This window comes from Lissotriton helveticus, chromosome 12, assembly GCF_964261635.1.
Source record: "Lissotriton helveticus chromosome 12, aLisHel1.1, whole genome shotgun sequence".
NCBI classification, from domain to species: domain Eukaryota; kingdom Metazoa; phylum Chordata; class Amphibia; order Caudata; family Salamandridae; genus Lissotriton; species Lissotriton helveticus.
In genome coordinates, this window is record NC_136073.1 from 852,886,619 (window position 1) to 852,908,917 (window position 22,299).

Sequence of the window (22,299 nt, forward strand, 5' to 3'; positions counted from 1 at the left end):
GTCTTAAACCGTTTACAAACCTGTAAATGAAATGCGTCATATCCTTCATCTCGATGTTATCTATACCACTGTATGTTTTAAACACCTGCAACAGCCTTTCATAATAGGAGTGCACTGTCTCGTCTCTCTCCTGCGTGGTTCTATCTATCCTGGTCCAATCAGTTTCCTTTGCTGGCACCTTATTTTTCAAATGCAGCATTACTTGTTCGTATTTTTTCATCACTTCAATCGACGGCTCCCCTGTGCTAGAGTCCCTCGGGTACTCCTCACTAGGCCAGCCTATGGCAATTTTACACTCGGTCCATAGATCTAACGGGACCACAATGTCGAAAAATCCATCCAGGTCTTTCCACAGGCATTTTTGCACTTTTACGAACCTTTCCACTTGCCGGTACCAGTCAACTGGCTTCTCGCGTAATTTCGGGAAATCGTTAGTAAAAGACACAATATCCTGTCTGGACCATGGAACGTGCACATACCTCCCACCTGGCACTTCACGCATGGGGCATAATGTTTCAGGCTTGTCTACTTCTCTCAAAGGGAACTCAGGGGTGGCTTGTCTGGATCGAGCCTCATCTTTCTTTCGTGCCCACCTGCTTCTCCATTTTTCCACATCTCCCCATTTCTGCAAAACTGCAATCAACTCTTTAATCTGCAACTTTTTCCCTGACACATTCAAGTTCTCTATATCTTTGTCTGAGAATTCAGCTCTGTAAGGTTTTTGCAAGGGCTTGGATCTTGAAATATCTACCCCCATACTAGCTGCAGTGTCTGTCAACTTTTCGTGGAGCACCCTAGTACTTCTGGTAAGGCTTTTACACATAAACAGCAACTCTTCTTCAGAATAGGTGTTTAATCTGTCTAATCCCACATTTCCTGCCATCAATTCCTCTATTTCTACCCTCAGCTTGTAGAGGTCTAAAGATTTCGTTTGCGGAGTCTGTTTTTCTAATTCACGACTCCAATTCTCAATTTCTTCCGGAGTTACCAAAGAAACACTCCTAGTACCGGACGTTGATTCTAATTTAATTTCTTTCGCATTAAAAGGATTATGCCTCTTCTGCACTCCCTTCCCGGTCTGTTTGTTTGGCAGGTCCAAAAACGCAACTTCGGACTCGCACTCACTCCACTGATCGTCTATCAGTAGGGGCTCCTGCCTCGGCGGGGCCATGATTGGGTTCATAACTGGAGGGTTTGGACTTCCTTGATTATTCCCATACAACGGAACCACTGGTCCGATTGTTACCGGAATAGTCAAAGCCTCAGGACTGGTATTTAACTGGGAGATTTTCTGAATTATTTCTGTCCTCTGTCTAGCTAGGGCCTCTTGCTCCCTTTCATCTAGTACTCTTCCTAATGTCCGGTCAGGTATCATCTGTGGGGTCAGGTGAGGGGTAAGACTCGGGGCAGTAGGATGCGTTTCACTTGGTCCCCCACCATAATTTGGTTTTGGGAACAAAGTTCCTGTGCCAAATGACCTGCGCTCCTCCCCATATGGAGGCTGCAAAAAGGGCATTCCTGAACTTAATGGCTTTTCTTCGTTTTCATAAAGAGGTCCGGGGAAAAAGGCTCTTTCACGGGAATATTTTTCCTCCGGGCTCACGGGCACTCTAGGATATATATCTCGTACCTCCGCGGGTCCAGGATTCTCAAAATAGGGCAATACTTGACCACCTCCCCCCCTACTTAGGGATCTGTCCTCCTCCTTAATAGATGGACGCTGGGGATTCCCTCCTGTACTGGAAAGTCGGGTTCCCTCATCATAAGGGGGCGGACTTCTCGTAAAGATGTCATCTAACAATTCATCGTCTGACTCTCCAAGCGCTCCCCAATGCTTACTCTTTTCTGTCTTTTTCTCTCCCGCAGAAGGGGTACCTGCTGGCATCATGGGAAACAGACCCTCAACAATCGAGCTCTGCCTCCACTGTTTCATCCTTTTATCCCTGGTCTCTTGTTTCAGCCTTGGGTACCACTTGGTCAGACCTTTGTCCATTCGGGGTTTCTCTCTTTCGAAAGCCTCAATCTCCCATTCCTCTAATGCCTCATACTGCGTTAGTCTCGGTCTGGGATGCAATTCATTCATGCGGGTTCTCAAATTAAATAAAATCCTGCCATTGAAAGTACCGTCTAACGGAAAAGCCAATATTCCGTCATCTTTTGTGTACTTTACCCAATTTTCCAACCACACACAGGTATTGTACCCTCGGTCAAACATCATGAACGAGGCGGGAGTATTCGGTGGCGGGACAATAACGCCCTCTCTGGACTTAATTGGTTTGTCCGTTTTGAAATAATTCTTTACCCTATTTACAAGGGACATCTTTCTCTTAGCTCCGTACATAATATCGTATCTATTGGCTTTCCACTGATCCCTTTCAAACCCTTGGTTTCTTGGATCGGGTCTAGTCTCTGGACAATACGAGTGCCACATACGATTTCTACGCTTAACTCTGTTTACAAAGTCACCTCCAATCAGACTGCGCCTTGTAGTTCCGTGCGACCAATGAGGTGCACGCGTTCAAAGAATCTCGGCCAATGGGTGCGCGGCCCCTTCGTGAGACGGTCCTCACGCTCCGGCGCTTAACCCCTCCTTTACAATTCCAGCCCCGCTACCCGCCCGCTGCTTCTACCAATCCCAGCGCGGCACGGAGTGACGTCAGAGACGCTTCGCGGCTGACTCCCTCCCTTCACAAGGTAACGGAAACTTTCTTTCTTTCTAAAGTACTAGTGCTTGGTTATTTAACAATGAATACACATTCGCCACAGTGCTCAAGTGTCTAGACAGGACAGCGTTGTTTTACTGCAAGTAAACTACTTCCATTTACTTTTCACGCGCTGCGGGCAGATCTCTTCCGCCTACCCTTCACTCTAGCATCGGTGAACCTGTTATTCCCCTAAACTCATCCACTCTTCCGGGATATATCCGAGTCTAAGGTTTCCCAGCAGACCCCTCTGCTTTCACCCAAGCTCCGAGGAACCTGCTACTCTTCCGATGTGACCCTTACTAGGTTACGCCACTATGGGAATTTTGCCAATGAACCTCGTTACTGACATTTATTCACACACGTATTCAGAAAAACCCTAGTTAGTGCTTCCCGGTTATCCTAACCTGCACCTAACTTTCCTTAAGCCTGTGACCTCAAGACAATGGATTCTATTCACCACTTGCCTTTTCAATTCCCCGGGGAGTTCGGACAACACTGACTGACACGGTTTACAAACGCATGGATTAATACATATAACAATATAAGAACAAGAATAACAATGATAAAACAATTCATGAGTTTCAGCAGCGTATTCACAAGAGAGTGATCGGGTCCCTCGGAACAGCCGCTCTTATAGCAGCATTAATATACTAGCAGCTACCGACTTAACTAGTCTGACTAATCCTGCCTAACCTTCAACTAGTCCCTAACCATCCTCTGCTAGCCAGGAAAACTGATAGAGCGCGCGAGGTCACCCAGCCAATAATTTCGCCGTTTCCGGCTTCAGGGCCCATATACTTTCAATTTACCATATACATTGATCGGGCGACTTCACGGGCTCTACCAATTTGTGTGTGTTTCCCTACTGTTATTACTCAGCGTACCCGACTTACCATCCACCGACACGGGTACCTATGACCTCAACGGATCAGGGAGCTAGCTGTAAAAGGAAAGGCAGCAAAATACCAACCCAAAATGACATTCAATACTGTTTGTAAATGACCACGGACAACTGAAAGTTTTAAAAGCTTTATCTAAAGTTCGTTTTCGTTGAGCATTTAAGTTTACAAGAATAAGGCAATCAATAACCAAGATAATGAAAAGTACATAACTATAGAGAAATAAAGTCAGGGTAATCATGAAAATACTAATATGAGATGCAACAAGAAACGCTATGCTTTCAGGGTAAAGATTCTTTAGACAGTTTAAGTAAGGCCGTTCTAGACCATATCAGAAAATGACAAACTGCAATGCAAAATATGATTTCTAAAAGGTAGGATAACATAGGAACAAGTTAAGAAAATATGCAATTGACTTTACGTTTCAATAGCTGCGGCAAAAAGCATGGAAAAATCAACATGTGCAAAGGTGTCTCTTTATTGAAGCAAAGACAGAAAAATAGAAAGGTGCAAGTTTAAAGAGTTTAGAGCAATATTTACCTAGACTGGTGTGAAAACCAAACCCTGGCCACGGGTCAGTTAAGAACAGGAAACCCTCAAGGAAGGATACCCCTCAATGGACAGCAGGTGCAGAATGGACACCCAGGACAGGACAGGATACCCTCAGATTAGGAATCAGGACAGGACCCTCAGGACAGGACAGCAAACCCTCAGGACAGGACCGCTCAGGACAGGACCACACCCGCAGTTTGGAAGCAACGCCTGCGCTCCACCCTCTCTGCAGCTATCGATCAAGACCCCGATTGGATCAGCGAACTCCCAGCAAAGTGCTTCGCCAGCACTTTAAGGTTCAGTAGAACCTTAGTCTATGGTCAATTTCGGACAGAGTGCTCCGCAGCGCTCTGTATCTTCAGTCACCTATTGAGTATGATGGGTCAGTGACAGGTCAGCTAAACCAGACAAGTCGGACAATTTCCCTAGGTGAACCCAGGGTAGATATACAGTTTGGGGACGGTGTACCACCCCCCAATGTTGCAAAGTGTCAGAATCCCTCAATTTGGATTGGTCCTAAGGTAGGTTTTGGGTAACACACCAATCATAACACACTATTTGGATGCCTAATTTGCATCTCTGGGTACCGCCTAGCAAGATTGGGGTTCCCATGAGAAACTGCAGAGAAATACAATTGACAATTAACATTGTTGCCGAGTAGGGACACATGGCTCCATTTTCCTGGGTTTTCAGGTCAGTTCTCAGGAGCATCTTGCCCATCTCTGCCAGCTGGCCAAGTTCCACCAGTCAAGGCTGTCAGTTCCCCAGATGGAGGAGCATGCGCAGAAAGGCCCTCCAAGATGGCATTCAGTTCAGTCAGACCCCCATTCCCCGCGGTACATGAAAAGTAAGCGAGAACAAATTAATACATAGAAATAACATTATGAAAACACATCACAGGGTTTGTACTTTCAACTTATCACTATAAAATATACTTATGCAACCTAAATGTTAGCTACATATAAACAGACACAAGAGCAGTGGCACGAGCAGTACCACGTTACTGGCAAAGCTATGTATTACGCATGCGCATCTATTTCCCTCCAACTCTGCAAACACATCAGGACACGTGAGTGTGACTGACGCATGCGCAGACACTTACTTCCAAGCAGCGGCCATTTTAAAATACTCGAGTTAATTATTTTAGTAAAACACATAGGCAAGCGTCGGACAACTTCGTTTAAACACAGAATAAACGTTAGTAAGACGTACAACTTATTACTGGATTACACATAGACGAGGTTCATGAATTCGGCAAGTCGCAAAATATGCGAAGCTTTGCTTCATCAGTAACACACCAGATACTCTTAAAAAATGTATTTTGCAATTTGGATGTTTTTGCACTTGTAAGTTCCACCGTTTCTTAAATGGCCATGTAAGTTGTTTGGGATTAGCATATTTTTTTAATTATGTGTGGTCGCTGCAACCCCACACTCATAACAGTTCCCAATAAATATGAATTGCTACCCTTCTTTGTCTCCAAGACCTCCTTATCCATCGTCATCTCTTCCAGTGCTTAATTTGTAAAAACAAAAAAAAGCAATAAGTAGCAAAAAGCAATAAGCAATAAGTAAAAGCAATAAGCAATAAGCAAATGTCATATGAACCTGCAGCCGAGGCTGCTAAATGTTAAAACGCTGGGGCTGGCCAATACCAAGCAGACTATTCCTGACTCAACAGAGACTGAAATACAAATCTCCCTTCAGATCAAGAAACGGATACACTACATAAATTGTTAACTTAGACTGATGTGCCTATTATGCAAAAAACAAACCTCACCCTTATAAAAAATATACAATTTATTACTCTCAATTAAAATGCAAACACCATACAACTTCTCATCATTTAACATTTGCATAGGACACAATATGTGATAGGAGAAGTAAGTTCTCAATATTCATTGACATGTTTCAGTGGTATGTCTTGTTGTAAACCACCTTCTTCAGGACGATTGTTTAGAATTCTTCCACACACAATTCACATATGGTAAATCATATAATAACAAGTTAAAAACTGTCTCATACTGCCATACTTCCATCAATAGTTCTCTATTTCCTTTATAGTTATCCAGAACCTACTTGCTCTTTTCCCAAAAAGCATTTTTCCTCATCAGTTAAAATGCTTCATTTGTTGAGCGAAAAGTGTTTAACAAATGATGTACACTTGGCAATGCAAGCCCAGGCCCAAGGTTGATATATATTTGTTAATACAGCTCACGATAAAGAGGTCTGTGTTACCTCATTGATTGTAATCCACCATTTATGGAGTGTGAGGTGTACCAGGGTTGATGTGTACTTGTTAATACAAGTCCTACCCAAGCATTTATGTAAACTTCCTAATAGAGGCCCCCTCCAATTTAGAGTGTTGATTCCAACTCATGCCTCTTTCTTCCACCCCCTACACTTCCTGTCTCTTTATCTCGTGAATGCTGAGGCTGCCGGGTCTTGATTCCACCTCATGCCTCTTTCTTCCACCCCCTACACTTCCTGTCCCTTTATCTCATGAATACCAAGGCTGCCTCGTCTTGATTCCACCTCATGCCTCTTTCTTCCACCCGCTACACTTCCTGTCCCTTTATCTCATGAATACCGAGGCTGCCTGGTCTTGATTCCACCTCGTGCCTCTTTCTTTCACCATCCTCCCCTTCCTGTCTCTTTATCTCATGAATACCGAGGCTGCCTGGTCTTGATTCCACCTCATACCTCTTTCTTCCACCCCTTACACTTCCTGTCTCTTTATCTCATGAATACCGAGGCTGCCTGGTCTTGATTCCACCCATTCCTCTTTCTTCCACCCCCTACACTCCCTGTCTCTTTATCTCATGAATACCGAGGCTGCCTGGTCTTGATTCCACCTCATGCCTCTTTCTTCCACCACCCCAAACTTCCTGTCTCTTGAAAGTTCTTTTCCATCAATGCTTTCTCCCTTCGTCTCTTTGTCACTGGGTTCCTATCATTGTCTTCCCCTTTCTCATGCCATGGATCAAAGTCTGAGGACGAACCTTAGCTCCCACAAAAATGGTTCTTTCTGAGTTAAATAGACGGGCTCCTTCTTCCTGCAAGTTTTGCTGTGCTAAGAGCTCTTATGTTGTCAGTATTTCCCTTTAGCACCCTAACAACCCACTAAACCTTCATACCCCATTTCCCTCCTGGTCTCACTTTCCTCAACAAACATTATACGTCTTCTGCCCTGAGCCCCGACAGACCATCTCTCCTCCTTCCTTTTATCTCTCCTGCCAGCTTTCTGAATCTCTGCCTCCCCCTCAGTGTTTTACCTTTTCCTTTATCTACTTGAGGAGGTGTCCGATCTGACTTGTAAATATGAGTCTCTCTGTTGGTTTATAGAGCCAGGACTGGACCAAGTATGATGAGAAGCTACTGCAGGCCGTGGAGTACAATGACCCTGCCCGAGTGGCATCTCTACTCCGCAAGAAGAGCCTGGTGCCCACCAAGCTGGACTTTGAAGGAAAGGCCGCGTAAGTTCACTTCCTTTAGCACAGAAGTGGTAAAAGTAAACATGTTCTCAATCACAAGCATGGCTCTTACCAACATTTAGAAGAGTTCCTGATCAGTCCCATCATCCCTCCCTGATATGACTTCTGCAGAGAGGTAAAACTCTTCCTCTTTACTCTGGAATTCAGCTTTCCTTCTATAACTTCTTCAGATGTAGTAGATGTTTCTCCTCTTCACCCATATGTCACTTCTCTGGTATAACTTCTAAAGAAGAAGCTACAGCGATCTCCACCCGCCTTTTTATTGTCCTCAAGAACCATTTCTACTGAAGAGGTAAAAACCTTCTTCCTTCTCCCCTTTATTGCTCTCCTCTTATAGCTTCCGCCGGAGAGGTAAACGCCTTCTTCCTTCTCCCCTTTATAACTCTCCTGGTATAACTTCTACCAAAGATGTAAAAGCCTTCTTCCTTCTCCCCTTTATAACCCTCCTGGTGTAACTTCTACCAAAGATGTAAAAGCCTTCTTCCTTCTCCCCTTTATAACTCTCCTGGTATAACTTCTACCAAAGAGGTAAACGCCTTCTTCCTTCTCCCTTTTATAACCCTCCTGGTGTAACTTCTACCAAAGAGGTAAATGCCTTCTTCCTTCTCCCCTTTATAACTCTCCTGGTATAACTTCTACCAAAGAGGTAAACGCCTTCTTCCTTCTCCCCTTTATAACTCTCCTGGTATAACTTCTACCAAAGATGTAAAAGCCTTCTTCCTTCTCCCCTTTATAACCCTCCTGGTGTAACTTCTACCAAAGAGGTAAACGCCTTCTTCCTTCTCCCCTTTATAACTCTCCTGGTATAACTTCTACTAAAGATGTAAAAGCCTTCTTCCTTCTCCCCTTTATAACCCTCCTGGTGTAACTTCTACCAAAGATGTAAACGCCTTCTTCCTTCTCCCCTTTATAACTCTCCTGGTATAACTTCTACCAAAGAGGTAAACGCCTTCTTCCTTCTCCCTTTTATAACCCTCCTGGTGTAACTTCTACCAAAGAGGTAAATGCCTTCTTCCTTCTCCCCTTTATAACTCTCCTGGTATAACTTCTACCAAAGAGGTAAACGCCTTCTTCCTTCTCCCCTTTATAACTCTCCTGGTATAACTTCTACCAAAGATGTAAAAGCCTTCTTCCTTCTCCCCTTTATAACCCTCCTGGTGTAACTTCTACCAAAGAGGTAAACGCCTTCTTCCTTCTCCCCTTTATAACTCTCCTGGTATAACTTCTACCAAAGAGGTAAACGCCTTCTTCCTTCTCCCCTTTATAACTCTCCTGGTATAACTTCTACTAAAGATGTAAAAGCCTTCTTCCTTCTCCCCTTTATAACCCTCCTGGTGTAACTTCTACCAAAGAGGTAAACGCCTTCTTCCTTCTCCCCTTTATAACTCTCCTGGTATAACTTCTACCAAAGAGGTAAACGCCTTCTTCCTTCTCCCCTTTATAACTCTCCTGGTATAACTTCTACTAAAGATGTAAAAGCCTTCTTCCTTCTCCCCTTTATAACTCTCCTGGTATAACTTCTACCAAAGATGTAAAAGCCTTCTTCCTTCTCCCCTTTATAACTCTCCTGGTATAACTTCTACTAAAGATGTAAAAGCCTTCTTCCTTCTCCCCTTTATAACCCTCCTGGTGTAACTTCTACCAAAGATGTAAAAGCCTTCTTCCTTCTCCCCTTTATAACTCTCCTGGTATAACTTCTACCAAAGAGGTAAACGCCTTCTTCCTTCTCCCCTTTATAACTCTCCTGGTATAACTTCTACCAAAGAGGTAAACGCCTTCTTCCTTCTCCCCTTTATAACCCTCCTGGTGTAACTTCTACCAAAGAGGTAAATGCCTTCTTCCTTCTCCCCTTTATAACTCTCCTGGTATAACTTCTACCAAAGAGGTAAACGCCTTCTTCCTTCTCCCCTTTATAACTCTCCTGGTATAACTTCTACCAAAGAGGTAAACGCCTTCTTCCTTCTCCCCTTTATAACCCTCCTGGTGTAACTTCTACCAAAGAGGTAAACGCCTTCTTCCTTCTCCCCTTTATAACTCTCCTGGTATAACTTCTACCAAAGAGGTAAACACCTTCTTCCTTCTCCCCTTTATAACTCTCCTGGTATAACTTCTACTAAAGATGTAAAAGCCTTCTTCCTTCTCCCCTTTATAACCCTCCTGGTGTAACTTCTACCAAAGATGTAAAAGCCTTCTTCCTTCTCCCCTTTATAACTCTCCTGGTGTAACTTCTACCAAAGAGGTAAACGCCTTCTTCCTTCTCCCCTTTATAACTCTCCTGGTATAACTTCTACCAAAGAGGTAAACGCCTTCTTTCTTCTCCCCTTTATAACCCTCCTGGTGTAACTTCTACCAAAGAGGTAAATGCCTTCTTCCTTCTCCCCTTTATAACTCTCCTGGTATAACTTCTACCAAAGAGGTAAACGCCTTCTTCCTTCTCCCCTTTATAACTCTCCTGGTATAACTTCTACCAAAGATGTAAAAGCCTTCTTCCTTCTCCCCTTTATAACCCTCCTGGTGTAACTTCTACCAAAGAGGTAAACGCCTTCTTCCTTCTCCCCTTTATAACTCTCCTGGTATAACTTCTACCAAAGAGGTGAACGCCTTCTTCCTTCTCCCCTTTATAACTCTCCTGGTATAACTTCTACTAAAGATGTAAAAGCCTTCTTCCTTCTCCCCTTTATAACCCTCCTGGTGTAACTTCTACCAAAGAGGTAAACGCCTTCTTCCTTCTCCCCTTTATAACTCTCCTGGTGTAACTTCTACCAAAGAGGTAAACGCCTTCTTCCTTCTCCCCTTTATAACTCTCCTGGTATAACTTCTAATAAAGATGTAAAAGCCTTCTTCCTTCTCCCCTTTATAACTCTCCTGGTGTAACTTCAACCAAAGAGGTAAACGCCTTCTTCCTTCTCCCCTTTATAAATCTCCTGGTATAACTTCTACCAAAGATGTAAAAGCCTTCTTCCTTCTCCCCTTTATTGTGCTCCTGGTACAATTTCTACCGAAGAGGTAAACGCCTTCTTCCTTCTCCCCTTTATAACTCTCCTGGTATAACTTCTACCAAAGAGGTAAACGCCTTCTTCCTTCTCCCCTTTATAACCCTCCTGGTGTAACTTCTACCAAAGAGGTAAACGCCTTCTTCCTTCTCCCCTTTATAACTCTCCTGGTGTAACTTCTACCAAAGAGGTAAACGCCTTCTTCCTTCTCCCCTTTATAACCCTCCTGGTGTAACTTCTACCAAAGAGGTAAACACCTTCTTCCTTCTCCCCTTTATAACTCTCCTGGTGTAACTTCTACCAAAGAGGTAAACGCCTTCTTCCTTCTCCCCTTTATAACTCTCCTGGTATAACTTCTACTAAAGATGTAAAAGCCTTCTTCCTTCTCCCCTTTATAACCCTCCTGGTGTAACTTCTACCAAAGAGGTAAACGCCTTCTTCCTTCTCCCCTTTATAACTCTCCTGGTATAACTTCTACTAAAGATGTAAAAGCCTTCTTCCTTCTCCCCTTTATTGTGCTCTTGGTACAATTTCTACCGAAGAGGTAAACGCCTTCTTCCTTCTCCCCTTTATAACTCTCCTGGTATAACTTCTACCAAAGAGGTAAACGCCTTCTTCCTTCTCCCCTTTATAACTCTCCTGGTATAACTTCTACTAAAGATGTAAAAGCCTTCTTCCTTCTCCCCTTTATAACCCTCCTGGTGTAACTTCTACCAAAGAGGTAAACGCCTTCTTCCTTCTCCCCTTTATAACTCTCCTGGTGTAACTTCTACCAAAGAGGTAAACGCCTTCTTCCTTCTCCCCTTTATAACTCTCCTGGTATAACTTCTACTAAAGATGTAAAAGCCTTCTTCCTTCTCCCCTTTATACCTCTCCTGGTATAACGTCTACCGAAGAGGTAAAAGCCTTCTTCCTTCTCCCCTTTATAACTCTCCTGGTGTAACTTCTACCAAAGAGGTAAATGCCTTCTTCCTTCTCCCCTTTATAACTCTCCTGGTATAACTTCTACCAAAGAGGTAAACGCCTTCTTCCTTCTCCCCTTTATAACTCTCCTGGTATAACTTCTACTAAAGATGTAAAAGCCTTCTTCCTTCTCCCCTTTATAACCCTCCTGGTGTAACTTCTACCAAAGATGTAAACGCCTTCTTCCTTCTCCCCTTTATAACTCTCCTGGTATAACTTCTACCAAAGAGGTAAACGCCTTCTTCCTTCTCCCTTTTATAACCCTCCTGGTGTAACTTCTACCAAAGAGGTAAATGCCTTCTTCCTTCTCCCCTTTATAACTCTCCTGGTATAACTTCTACCAAAGAGGTAAACGCCTTCTTCCTTCTCCCCTTTATAACTCTCCTGGTATAACTTCTACCAAAGATGTAAAAGCCTTCTTCCTTCTCCCCTTTATAACCCTCCTGGTGTAACTTCTACCAAAGAGGTAAACGCCTTCTTCCTTCTCCCCTTTATAACTCTCCTGGTATAACTTCTACCAAAGAGGTAAACGCCTTCTTCCTTCTCCCCTTTATAACTCTCCTGGTATAACTTCTACTAAAGATGTAAAAGCCTTCTTCCTTCTCCCCTTTATAACTCTCCTGGTATAACTTCTACCAAAGATGTAAAAGCCTTCTTCCTTCTCCCCTTTATAACTCTCCTGGTATAACTTCTACTAAAGATGTAAAAGCCTTCTTCCTTCTCCCCTTTATAACCCTCCTGGTGTAACTTCTACCAAAGATGTAAAAGCCTTCTTCCTTCTCCCCTTTATAACTCTCCTGGTATAACTTCTACCAAAGAGGTAAACGCCTTCTTCCTTCTCCCCTTTATAACTCTCCTGGTATAACTTCTACCAAAGAGGTAAACGCCTTCTTCCTTCTCCCCTTTATAACCCTCCTGGTGTAACTTCTACCAAAGAGGTAAATGCCTTCTTCCTTCTCCCCTTTATAACTCTCCTGGTATAACTTCTACCAAAGAGGTAAACGCCTTCTTCCTTCTCCCCTTTATAACTCTCCTGGTATAACTTCTACCAAAGAGGTAAACGCCTTCTTCCTTCTCCCCTTTATAACCCTCCTGGTGTAACTTCTACCAAAGAGGTAAACGCCTTCTTCCTTCTCCCCTTTATAACTCTCCTGGTATAACTTCTACCAAAGAGGTAAACACCTTCTTCCTTCTCCCCTTTATAACTCTCCTGGTATAACTTCTACTAAAGATGTAAAAGCCTTCTTCCTTCTCCCCTTTATAACCCTCCTGGTGTAACTTCTACCAAAGATGTAAAAGCCTTCTTCCTTCTCCCCTTTATAACTCTCCTGGTGTAACTTCTACCAAAGAGGTAAACGCCTTCTTCCTTCTCCCCTTTATAACTCTCCTGGTATAACTTCTACCAAAGAGGTAAACGCCTTCTTCCTTCTCCCCTTTATAACCCTCCTGGTGTAACTTCTACCAAAGAGGTAAATGCCTTCTTCCTTCTCCCCTTTATAACTCTCCTGGTATAACTTCTACCAAAGAGGTAAACGCCTTCTTCCTTCTCCCCTTTATAACTCTCCTGGTATAACTTCTACCAAAGATGTAAAAGCCTTCTTCCTTCTCCCCTTTATAACCCTCCTGGTGTAACTTCTACCAAAGAGGTAAACGCCTTCTTCCTTCTCCCCTTTATAACTCTCCTGGTATAACTTCTACCAAAGAGGTAAACGCCTTCTTCCTTCTCCCCTTTATAACTCTCCTGGTATAACTTCTACTAAAGATGTAAAAGCCTTCTTCCTTCTCCCCTTTATAACCCTCCTGGTGTAACTTCTACCAAAGAGGTAAACGCCTTCTTCCTTCTCCCCTTTATAACTCTCCTGGTGTAACTTCTACCAAAGAGGTAAACGCCTTCTTCCTTCTCCCCTTTATAACTCTCCTGGTATAACTTCTAATAAAGATGTAAAAGCCTTCTTCCTTCTCCCCTTTATAACTCTCCTGGTGTAACTTCAACCAAAGAGGTAAACGCCTTCTTCCTTCTCCCCTTTATAAATCTCCTGGTATAACTTCTACCAAAGATGTAAAAGCCTTCTTCCTTCTCCCCTTTATTGTGCTCCTGGTACAATTTCTACCGAAGAGGTAAACGCCTTCTTCCTTCTCCCCTTTATAACTCTCCTGGTATAACTTCTACCAAAGAGGTAAACGCCTTCTTCCTTCTCCCCTTTATAACCCTCCTGGTGTAACTTCTACCAAAGAGGTAAACGCCTTCTTCCTTCTCCCCTTTATAACTCTCCTGGTGTAACTTCTACCAAAGAGGTAAACGCCTTCTTCCTTCTCCCCTTTATAACCCTCCTGGTGTAACTTCTACCAAAGAGGTAAACACCTTCTTCCTTCTCCCCTTTATAACTCTCCTGGTGTAACTTCTACCAAAGAGGTAAACGCCTTCTTCCTTCTCCCCTTTATAACTCTCCTGGTATAACTTCTACTAAAGATGTAAAAGCCTTCTTCCTTCTCCCCTTTATAACCCTCCTGGTGTAACTTCTACCAAAGAGGTAAACGCCTTCTTCCTTCTCCCCTTTATAACTCTCCTGGTATAACTTCTACTAAAGATGTAAAAGCCTTCTTCCTTCTCCCCTTTATTGTGCTCTTGGTACAATTTCTACCGAAGAGGTAAACGCCTTCTTCCTTCTCCCCTTTATAACTCTCCTGGTATAACTTCTACCAAAGAGGTAAACGCCTTCTTCCTTCTCCCCTTTATAACTCTCCTGGTATAACTTCTACTAAAGATGTAAAAGCCTTCTTCCTTCTCCCCTTTATAACCCTCCTGGTGTAACTTCTACCAAAGAGGTAAACGCCTTCTTCCTTCTCCCCTTTATAACTCTCCTGGTGTAACTTCTACCAAAGAGGTAAACGCCTTCTTCCTTCTCCCCTTTATAACTCTCCTGGTATAACTTCTACTAAAGATGTAAAAGCCTTCTTCCTTCTCCCCTTTATACCTCTCCTGGTATAACGTCTACCGAAGAGGTAAAAGCCTTCTTCCTTCTCCCCTTTATAACTCTCCTGGTGTAACTTCTACCAAAGAGGTAAATGCCTTCTTCCTTCTCCCCTTTATAACTCTCCTGGTATAACTTCTACCAAAGAGGTAAGCGCCTTCTTCCTTCTCCCCTTTATAACTCTCCTGGTATAACTTCTACCAAAGAGGTAAACGCCTTCTTCCTTCTCCCCTTTATAACTCTCCTGGTATAACTTCTACCAAAGATGTAAAAGCCTTCTTCCTTCTCCCCTTTATAACCCTCCTGGTGTAACTTCTACCAAAGAGGTAAACGCCTTCTTCCTTCTCCCCTTTATAACTCTCCTGGTATAACTTCTACCAAAGAGGTAAACGCCTTCTTCCTTCTCCCCTTTATAACTCTCCTCGTATAACTTCTACAAAAGAGGTAAACGCCTTCTTCCTTCTCCCCTTTATAACCCTCCTGGTGTAACTTCTACCAAAGAGGTAAACGCCTTCTTCCTTCTCCCCTATATAACTCTCCTGGTATAACTTCTACCAAAGAGGTAAACGCCTTCTTCCTTCTCCCCTTTATAACTCTCCTGGTATAACTTCTACCAAAGAGGTAAACGCCTTCTTCCTTCTCCCCTTTATAACTCTCCTGGTATAACTTCTACCAAAGATGTAAAAGCCTTCTTCCTTCTCCCCTTTATAACCCTCCTGGTGTAACTTCTACCAAAGAGGTAAACGCCTTCTTCCTTCTCCCCTTTATAACTCTCCTGGTATAACTTCTACCAAAGAGGTAAACGCCTTCTTCCTTCTCCCCTTTATAACTCTCCTGGTATAACTTCTACTAAAGATGTAAAAGCCTTCTTCCTTCTCCCCTTTATAACCCTCCTGGTGTAACTTCTACCAAAGAGGTAAACGCCTTCTTCCTTCTCCCCTTTATAACTCTCCTGGTGTAACTTCTACCAAAGAGGTAAATGCCTTCTTCCTTCTCCCCTTTATAACTCTCCTGGTATAACTTCTAATAAAGATGTAAAAGCCTTCTTCCTTCTCCCCTTTATAACTCACCTGGTGTAACTTCAACCAAAGAGGTAAACGCCTTCTTCCTTCTCCCCTTTATAACTCTCCTGGTATCACTTCTACCAAAGATGTAAAAGCCTTCTTCCTTCTCCCCTTTATTGTGCTCCTGGTACAATTTCTACCGAAGAGGTAAACGCCTTCTTCCTTCTCCCCTTTATAACTCTCCTGGTATAACTTCTACCAAAGAGGTAAACGCCTTCTTCCTTCTCCCCTTTATAACTCTCCTGGTGTAACTTCTACCAAAGAGGTAAACGCCTTCTTCCTTCTCCCCTTTATAACTCTCCTGGTATAACTTCTACTAAAGATGTAAAAGCCTTCTTCCTTCTCCCCTTTATAACCCTCCTGGTGTAACTTCTACCAAAGAGGTAAACGCCTTCTTCCTTCTCCCCTTTATAACTCTCCTGGTGTAACTTCTACCAAAGAGGTAAACGCCTTCTTCCTTCTCCCCTTTATAACTCTCCTGGTATAACTTCTACTAAAGATGTAAAAGCCTTCTTCCTTCTCCCCTTTATAACTCTCCTGGTATAACTTCTACTAAAGATGTAAAAGCCTTCTTCCTTCTCCCCTTTATAACTCTCCTGGTGTAACTTCTACCAAAGAGGTAAACGCCTTCTTCCTTCTCCCCTTTATAACTCTCCTGGTATAACTTCTAATAAAGATGTAAAAGCCTTCTTCCTTCTCCCCTTTATAACTCTCCTGGTGTAACTTCTACCAAAGAGGTAAACGCCTTCTTCCTTCTCCCCTTTATAACTCTCCTGGTGTAACTTCTACCAAAGAGGTAAACGCCTTCTTCCTTCTCCCCTTTATTGTGCTCCTGGTACAATTTCTACCGAAGAGGTAAAAGCCACCTTCCTTCTCCCCATTTTAACTCTCCTGGTTTAACTTCTACAGAAGAGGTAAAATCCTTCTTCCTTCTCCCCATTATAACTCTCCTGGTAGAACTTCTACCAAAGGTGTAAAAGCCTTCTTCCTTCTCCCTTTTATAGCTCTCCTGGTGTAGCTTTTACTGAAGAGATAAAAGCCTTCCTCATCAGTAGACGTACCAGGAGAGCAATAAAGGGGATTAGGAAGTAAGCTGTACTTCTTCAGTAGATTGGTTCAAGATTTTCATGGAGGTAGGTTCCATAGGTCTCTGTGGCAGCTTATGAAAGGCTGGATTGCCTGCATGATGTTTTTACACTATAGGAAGGCAAATATTTAGTGTAAGGGACTGTAGGAGATCAGGTGTGCCTAAGGAAACCTGTGGGGTAATGTAGTCAACTCTACATTTGATGTCAAAGTAATGAACAACACTGATTGAGTGCCAGATCCAAAACCTGAGAAGCATGAGGTGTGCGTCTAAGGATATTGAGAATGATGTATTAGGACATGCTTGTGTGGTGTGTATCAGGAGATATTCAAGTGCTCTAGAATCTGGCAATGGATCTGTGGTTGAGTTGGATGACGGTGTCCTGGCCTGTGATGCAGGCGGACTGTGTCTAACACCTTCTGGAAGTGGATCAGCAGCTTAAAACTACTAGTATCAACTCTGATACTGGGACTCTGCAGCTGTAAGTGAGATAGATATGTCCTGTTCTGAATGCATGTGTATGTGGGCATGTTTTTGTGTGGGTTTATGTGTGTGTTGGTGTACGTGTGGCGGGGGCTAGGCGTCTTGGGCTTATGTGTAGCCAGACTCAACAGTTATGTGTTGGAGCTGGCTGGAGAGACGAAGGACCTTTCATGATGTCTCAGAATAAACCCTTCCACCTGGTGCCCAGGCTGTTGGTATTGCATCTGCAGAGACAGAAGTATCTCACATATAGTTGCCCTCTTTCCAGGCCTTCATGTCTTTTCATACTATTACTTCTGTGTGGAAGAGAAAAGATGCCCAGCATTACGTCTCCACCAGAGTACTATCCATATGCGTGTCGCATTGGACAATTGTTTTGGACTGAAGAGGTTCTGGAGATGTTGTTGGGAGTGTGGGGAGGTCTGTTTGGGATTGAGTTGGCATATGAGATTTATAATGTTCAGGTCATATGTGTGTGCTGTTTATACTCTCTGAAAATTATAAGCAAAGTTTAAGATATTAAGCATCTACCGGCAAAAATCAACAAATACATTTATCTCCCTATATGTATTTGACATACCGCAGCTTTCTAGAAACTGCCTTTCCCACACTGTGTGCGGACTGTGGGTGCCTTTATCTCTAACCAGTTGAAACTTAATTTATGTCTGAAAATATTTCCACCTTCTATAATCCCTTTCCACCAAGGCCACAATTGCTGCACTGTTTCTCAGATTATTCCAACTTTCTGTCTCTAAGCTTCGACAATACACTGTCCAAGTCCACATGCATAGTCCACATCTTTGGCAACTGTGCCCGTGTAACCTCCCCACCATGCTGGTTGACATTCACATTCTGCCTCTGGCGAACCAAGGTGCAAAACGTGTGTCCCTGCAGGTTCACTGAAGTAGGAGGACCATCCCTTAAAGGACACCACTTGTCGCAAGGTGAGGTGACCAGTCTGAGTGATGTTCCATGTGAGCTCTATCTTTGTCTTAGCCTTGCAATCACACACCTCACATTCTTCGCTAAACCTGCCACCATCTCACCACCACCAAATCCTCACACCATGAACAGATCCAAAACTAAGCCATATTCCCTCCCAGCTCTACTTCTCTAGAACTCACTTGACATCCCCCTGACCTGAGGTCTTGCAACCCCCTCATTCATTCAAACAGGAGCTAAAAGAAATCCACCCCAGCTTGTTGCTACACCAATGCCGCCACAGGATCTTTTTGAGCCCTTACCCAAGACAAGGCCTGCTGACCCACATACCCAGCATTCACTAGAGTTTGTCTATAACTGAGGGCATGAATTATCGCACCACACATCTTCCTCCACCAGCAGTGGTTGGCATCACCAAGCATTGTCGCCTTTTGCGGCTGTCATGTGTACGCTTTGTCCAGGAGGTTCCTTCAAGGGTACCACAATGTGGATGAGTGTGAAAAAGGATCTTCTGTTGATTTTTGCCATGTTCTTTTCTTCTAGGCTGCACTTGGCTGCCATGAGAGGGAATGTGGAGTGCCTAGAGGTGATGATAGCCAATGGGGCCGACGTGATGGCTAAAGATAGCGCAGGTAACGCGGCCACTGCACCACCTACAGTCTCAGAAAGACCACTGGATTCAAGTATTTATGATGGAGCAGCAGCAAGGCTGCAGTCCACCCTTAGAAGCATCCCAAACAGGAGCTACCTCATATAGATATATATATAGCAATTAAATAGGTCACTCATCATGAGGCCTTACAAACCTTAAAATTAGTTTGGGCCTGATTTATAGTTTAACAGATGGTGCGCCGTCTGTCAGAGTTGAGGAGGACATTACCACTGCCCTCCTGATAGACGACCACCCGTCAAAAGTAGAGATGAACGAAAGCCCAGAGGTCATCGATGTACATTGAAAGAAACCAATCACACAGGTTTCATTCAAGTTACAAAAGGTTTAATGGGCGCCGCCTCTGATTTTGATGGTCATTCACCAAACTTTTCAAAAGGTTTTGTTTCTCAGAAACAACACTACCAAAGCAGAAGTATGTTTATGAAAAAAGGAATGCCCCCCACATCCTGGGAGATTTCTCCTAGAGTGTGAGGGTCATTCATATCTTTTTTCTGTCCCTTACCGCAAGATTTTCTGGCAGTGATGGGCAGGAAAAAAGTATTACATTGCCCACCCTAAATAGAGTGGGCAGTGTAATGCATTACATCCGACAGCCTCTATCCTTGAGTCGTAGAAAGCTTTCTGGTGATAGAGCTAACGTGGGCTTCGGCAACAAAAACCTTATGATATGTCTGTCTCTAAATAAGGCAGAGGGATGAGGAGTTTATAGGACAAGGAACACCTTTACGTTTGTGACGGAGTACCCTCTCCGCCAGACTACAATTCCCTCAAGTTTAAGTTTATGAGCTATAACACAGTTGAATTTTGACAAAGTTGTACATCTTGAACTTCCTACTCACCTAAGGAACTGTTCCTGGGCGTGTGAGGTCAAAGGTTGCATTCTAATGTAGCTTCAATATTATTTTCACCCTCAGTGGAAAGATCACTTGAGATCTCTAAAGAAGCTCTAGGAATGAATGATAGTAAAGATGGAAGGTACCTCTTATTTACTGTTGCCTTATTAAGGGACAGAAAAGTAATGTTCTTGACTTTCTATCCTGTGTTTTTCTTAGGACACACTGCACTGCACCTTGCAGCAAGATATGGCCACCCTCAATGTGTAAGCAGACTGCTGCAGGTAGGCAGAGAGAGATGGGGTGTTACTTTGGGTATAAAAATGCCTAAAGGTAGAGATTATTCTTGGGGGACAGAGTTATATGAAAATCTGTACCAAGTGAACTCAGAGAAAAAAACACAAGTCGGTAAATGTTAAAGTTATGTTATGTTATGCGGATTTGTAGAGCGCATGGCTACCCAAAGGCTTCCCAGCACTGAGTGAAGCTTCGCCCTTGCAAGGCGGAGCAATACTGAGAAGTTGGCTATTGAGGATGTAGCCATGTTTTGAGCATTCTCCTGAAGCAAAACTCATTCGTTTGTTTCTGAGTTCACCCGGCTTAGAGTTCCATAGTTTTGGAGCCGGGTATGAGAACGACCTGCCGCCCCATCTCTCCTTTGAATTCTAGTCACTTTCAACAGTTGCACTTTTGAGGACCTTAAAATCCTAGAAGGAGTGTAGTGGGCTAGAAGGTCCATGACCAGAGAAGTGCCCCTCCAATTTGTTGCTCTGTGAGCTAGACATAATGTCTTAAAGTTGATTCTTTCTTTTAGTGGGAGCCAGTTAAGAGTAGCAAGAGCATTTTTTGCTGAGTCCTATTTGGGCAAGTTAAGAATCAATTTGGATGCCACATTCTAGATCAAGTGCAGTCTTTTGATAACATATTGAGGGGCGCCCAGATAGAGGGAGTTTGCAAAATCAAGACAGGACAATATAAGGGCCTGCACTACTATTCTCCTGGAGGTAGTAGGTAGAATGTCAAGGATTTTTCATAGGGTTCAGATCATCCCAAAACAGGATGCTGTACGTTTTTTTGCCTGTGGTTCCATGGTTAAGGCACTGCCTAGCCACATTCCTAGGCTCTTTATGGGGGAGATGGGGATGGGGAGGGGTCATAGACATTCTCACCATGCAATGTTCATGTGAGGGGTTGGTTTATTTCCTAGTACCATCACCTCCACTTTTTCTCCATTCAGCTTGAGTGAACGATTTGCCATCCCCCATTCAACTTTCTCCAGGCACGGGGCTAGATGTTGTTGAATGTGTCCTGTCTCTGGGGACAGTAAAACAACCAGTTGACTGTCGTCGGCGTAAGACACGATCAACAATCCAAATTCCTTGACAGTATCTGCTAGCGGATTTAGATAAATGTTGAACAATGTTGGGCTCACCGAGGAGCCCGGTGGGACGCCACATTTTAATGTAAAGTGATCAGAATAGCAGGCAGGTCTCCCCTGTTTGGAAGGACCTATCCTTCAGGAACGAAGAGGGCCGCGTTTTTTATTCCTGAGTCTCTCAACCTTTTTACCAGTGTTACATGGTCGTCTGTGTCGAATGCGGCACTCAGGTCAAGGAGTATGATAGCTGCTGAGCCTCCCTTGTCAAGCAACAATTTCAACTCCACTGTGGTCATTAGCAATGCGGGCTCCATGCTGTGTTGAGGTCTGAAGCCGGGTTAAGTTGAATTGAGGAGTGAGGAGTCCTCCGCAACCTGGGACAATTTTTGATTGACATGTCGTTCAAGTATCTTCCCCATTGCTGGAAGCAGGGAGATCGGTCTATAGTTTCCCGGGCACGACATATCCAGATTGGGCTTCTTAAGCAGAGGCTTAACCACTGCATGTTTCCACGCCCGGGGAACTATTCCCGTCAAGAGAGCTATAGATTAAGGAGCTCCACTATTGTGGGCAAGATTGCTTGTGCTCCTGGGTGGAGAATGTGTGGTGGTTTCGGGTCCATTTGGGAGCCAGATTTGACTGTTTCCAGAAGGTCAGGGAGCGACTCCATCATGACGGAAGGGGGGAAGCTAGAGAGAGAAGTACTCTTTTTATTTTATTTATAAAGTTTTATATAGCGCGACCTTGATCCCGAAGTAAGTAAGTTACAGTAAACATCTGCCACTTTATCCTGAAAATAGGCTGCTGTTTCATTACAGGGTGCTGTAGTAGGGGTGGGCAGCGAGTTTTCAACTTTCAGAGTAGTGAGTGATTTAACTTGGCGAATAAGCTCCCTGGGCCCACTGGCTGTTTTCAAAATTGAGGTTTCATAATATGCTGCCAGCTCTATTTTAAAATCTTGGTAATAGTGTCTGGTGGCTATTCTATAAGAGTATTTTTGGTTGTTATCATAATTGCTCCTCTAGTTCTTTTCAAGGACTTTATCGTTTTTTTAAGGACATTAAGTTACTTGCAAACCATGGTGCTGACCTTTCCTTCTCTCCCATCTTTATTTAGAGTAAATGTCAATTTGACTAAAATTCAAGCTGGGAATGAGTGAAATTGCAAGTTCATCAGGAGTATGAGAATTTCACAAAAACATTCACAGCCCCCAATAGCAACTCCCAGACAAAAACCGAAAAATGAAATTAAATGCTGAGAAA

General features: G+C 43.5%; 1 protein-coding gene across 1 annotated transcript in view; it reads left to right on the forward strand.

Annotated features, from left to right (window-relative positions):
- ANKRD24 (ankyrin repeat domain 24) overlaps positions 1 to 22,299 on the forward strand; it is an 85,218-nt gene that overhangs the window by 17,400 nt on the left and 45,519 nt on the right. Inside the window, exons 3-5 of the mRNA XM_078668932.1 lie at positions 7,501 to 7,631; positions 18,697 to 18,785; positions 19,879 to 19,943. Of these exons, the coding sequence (XP_078525058.1) occupies positions 7,501 to 7,631; positions 18,697 to 18,785; positions 19,879 to 19,943 (285 nt within the window). The remainder of the gene's footprint in view (positions 1 to 7,500; positions 7,632 to 18,696; positions 18,786 to 19,878; positions 19,944 to 22,299) is intronic.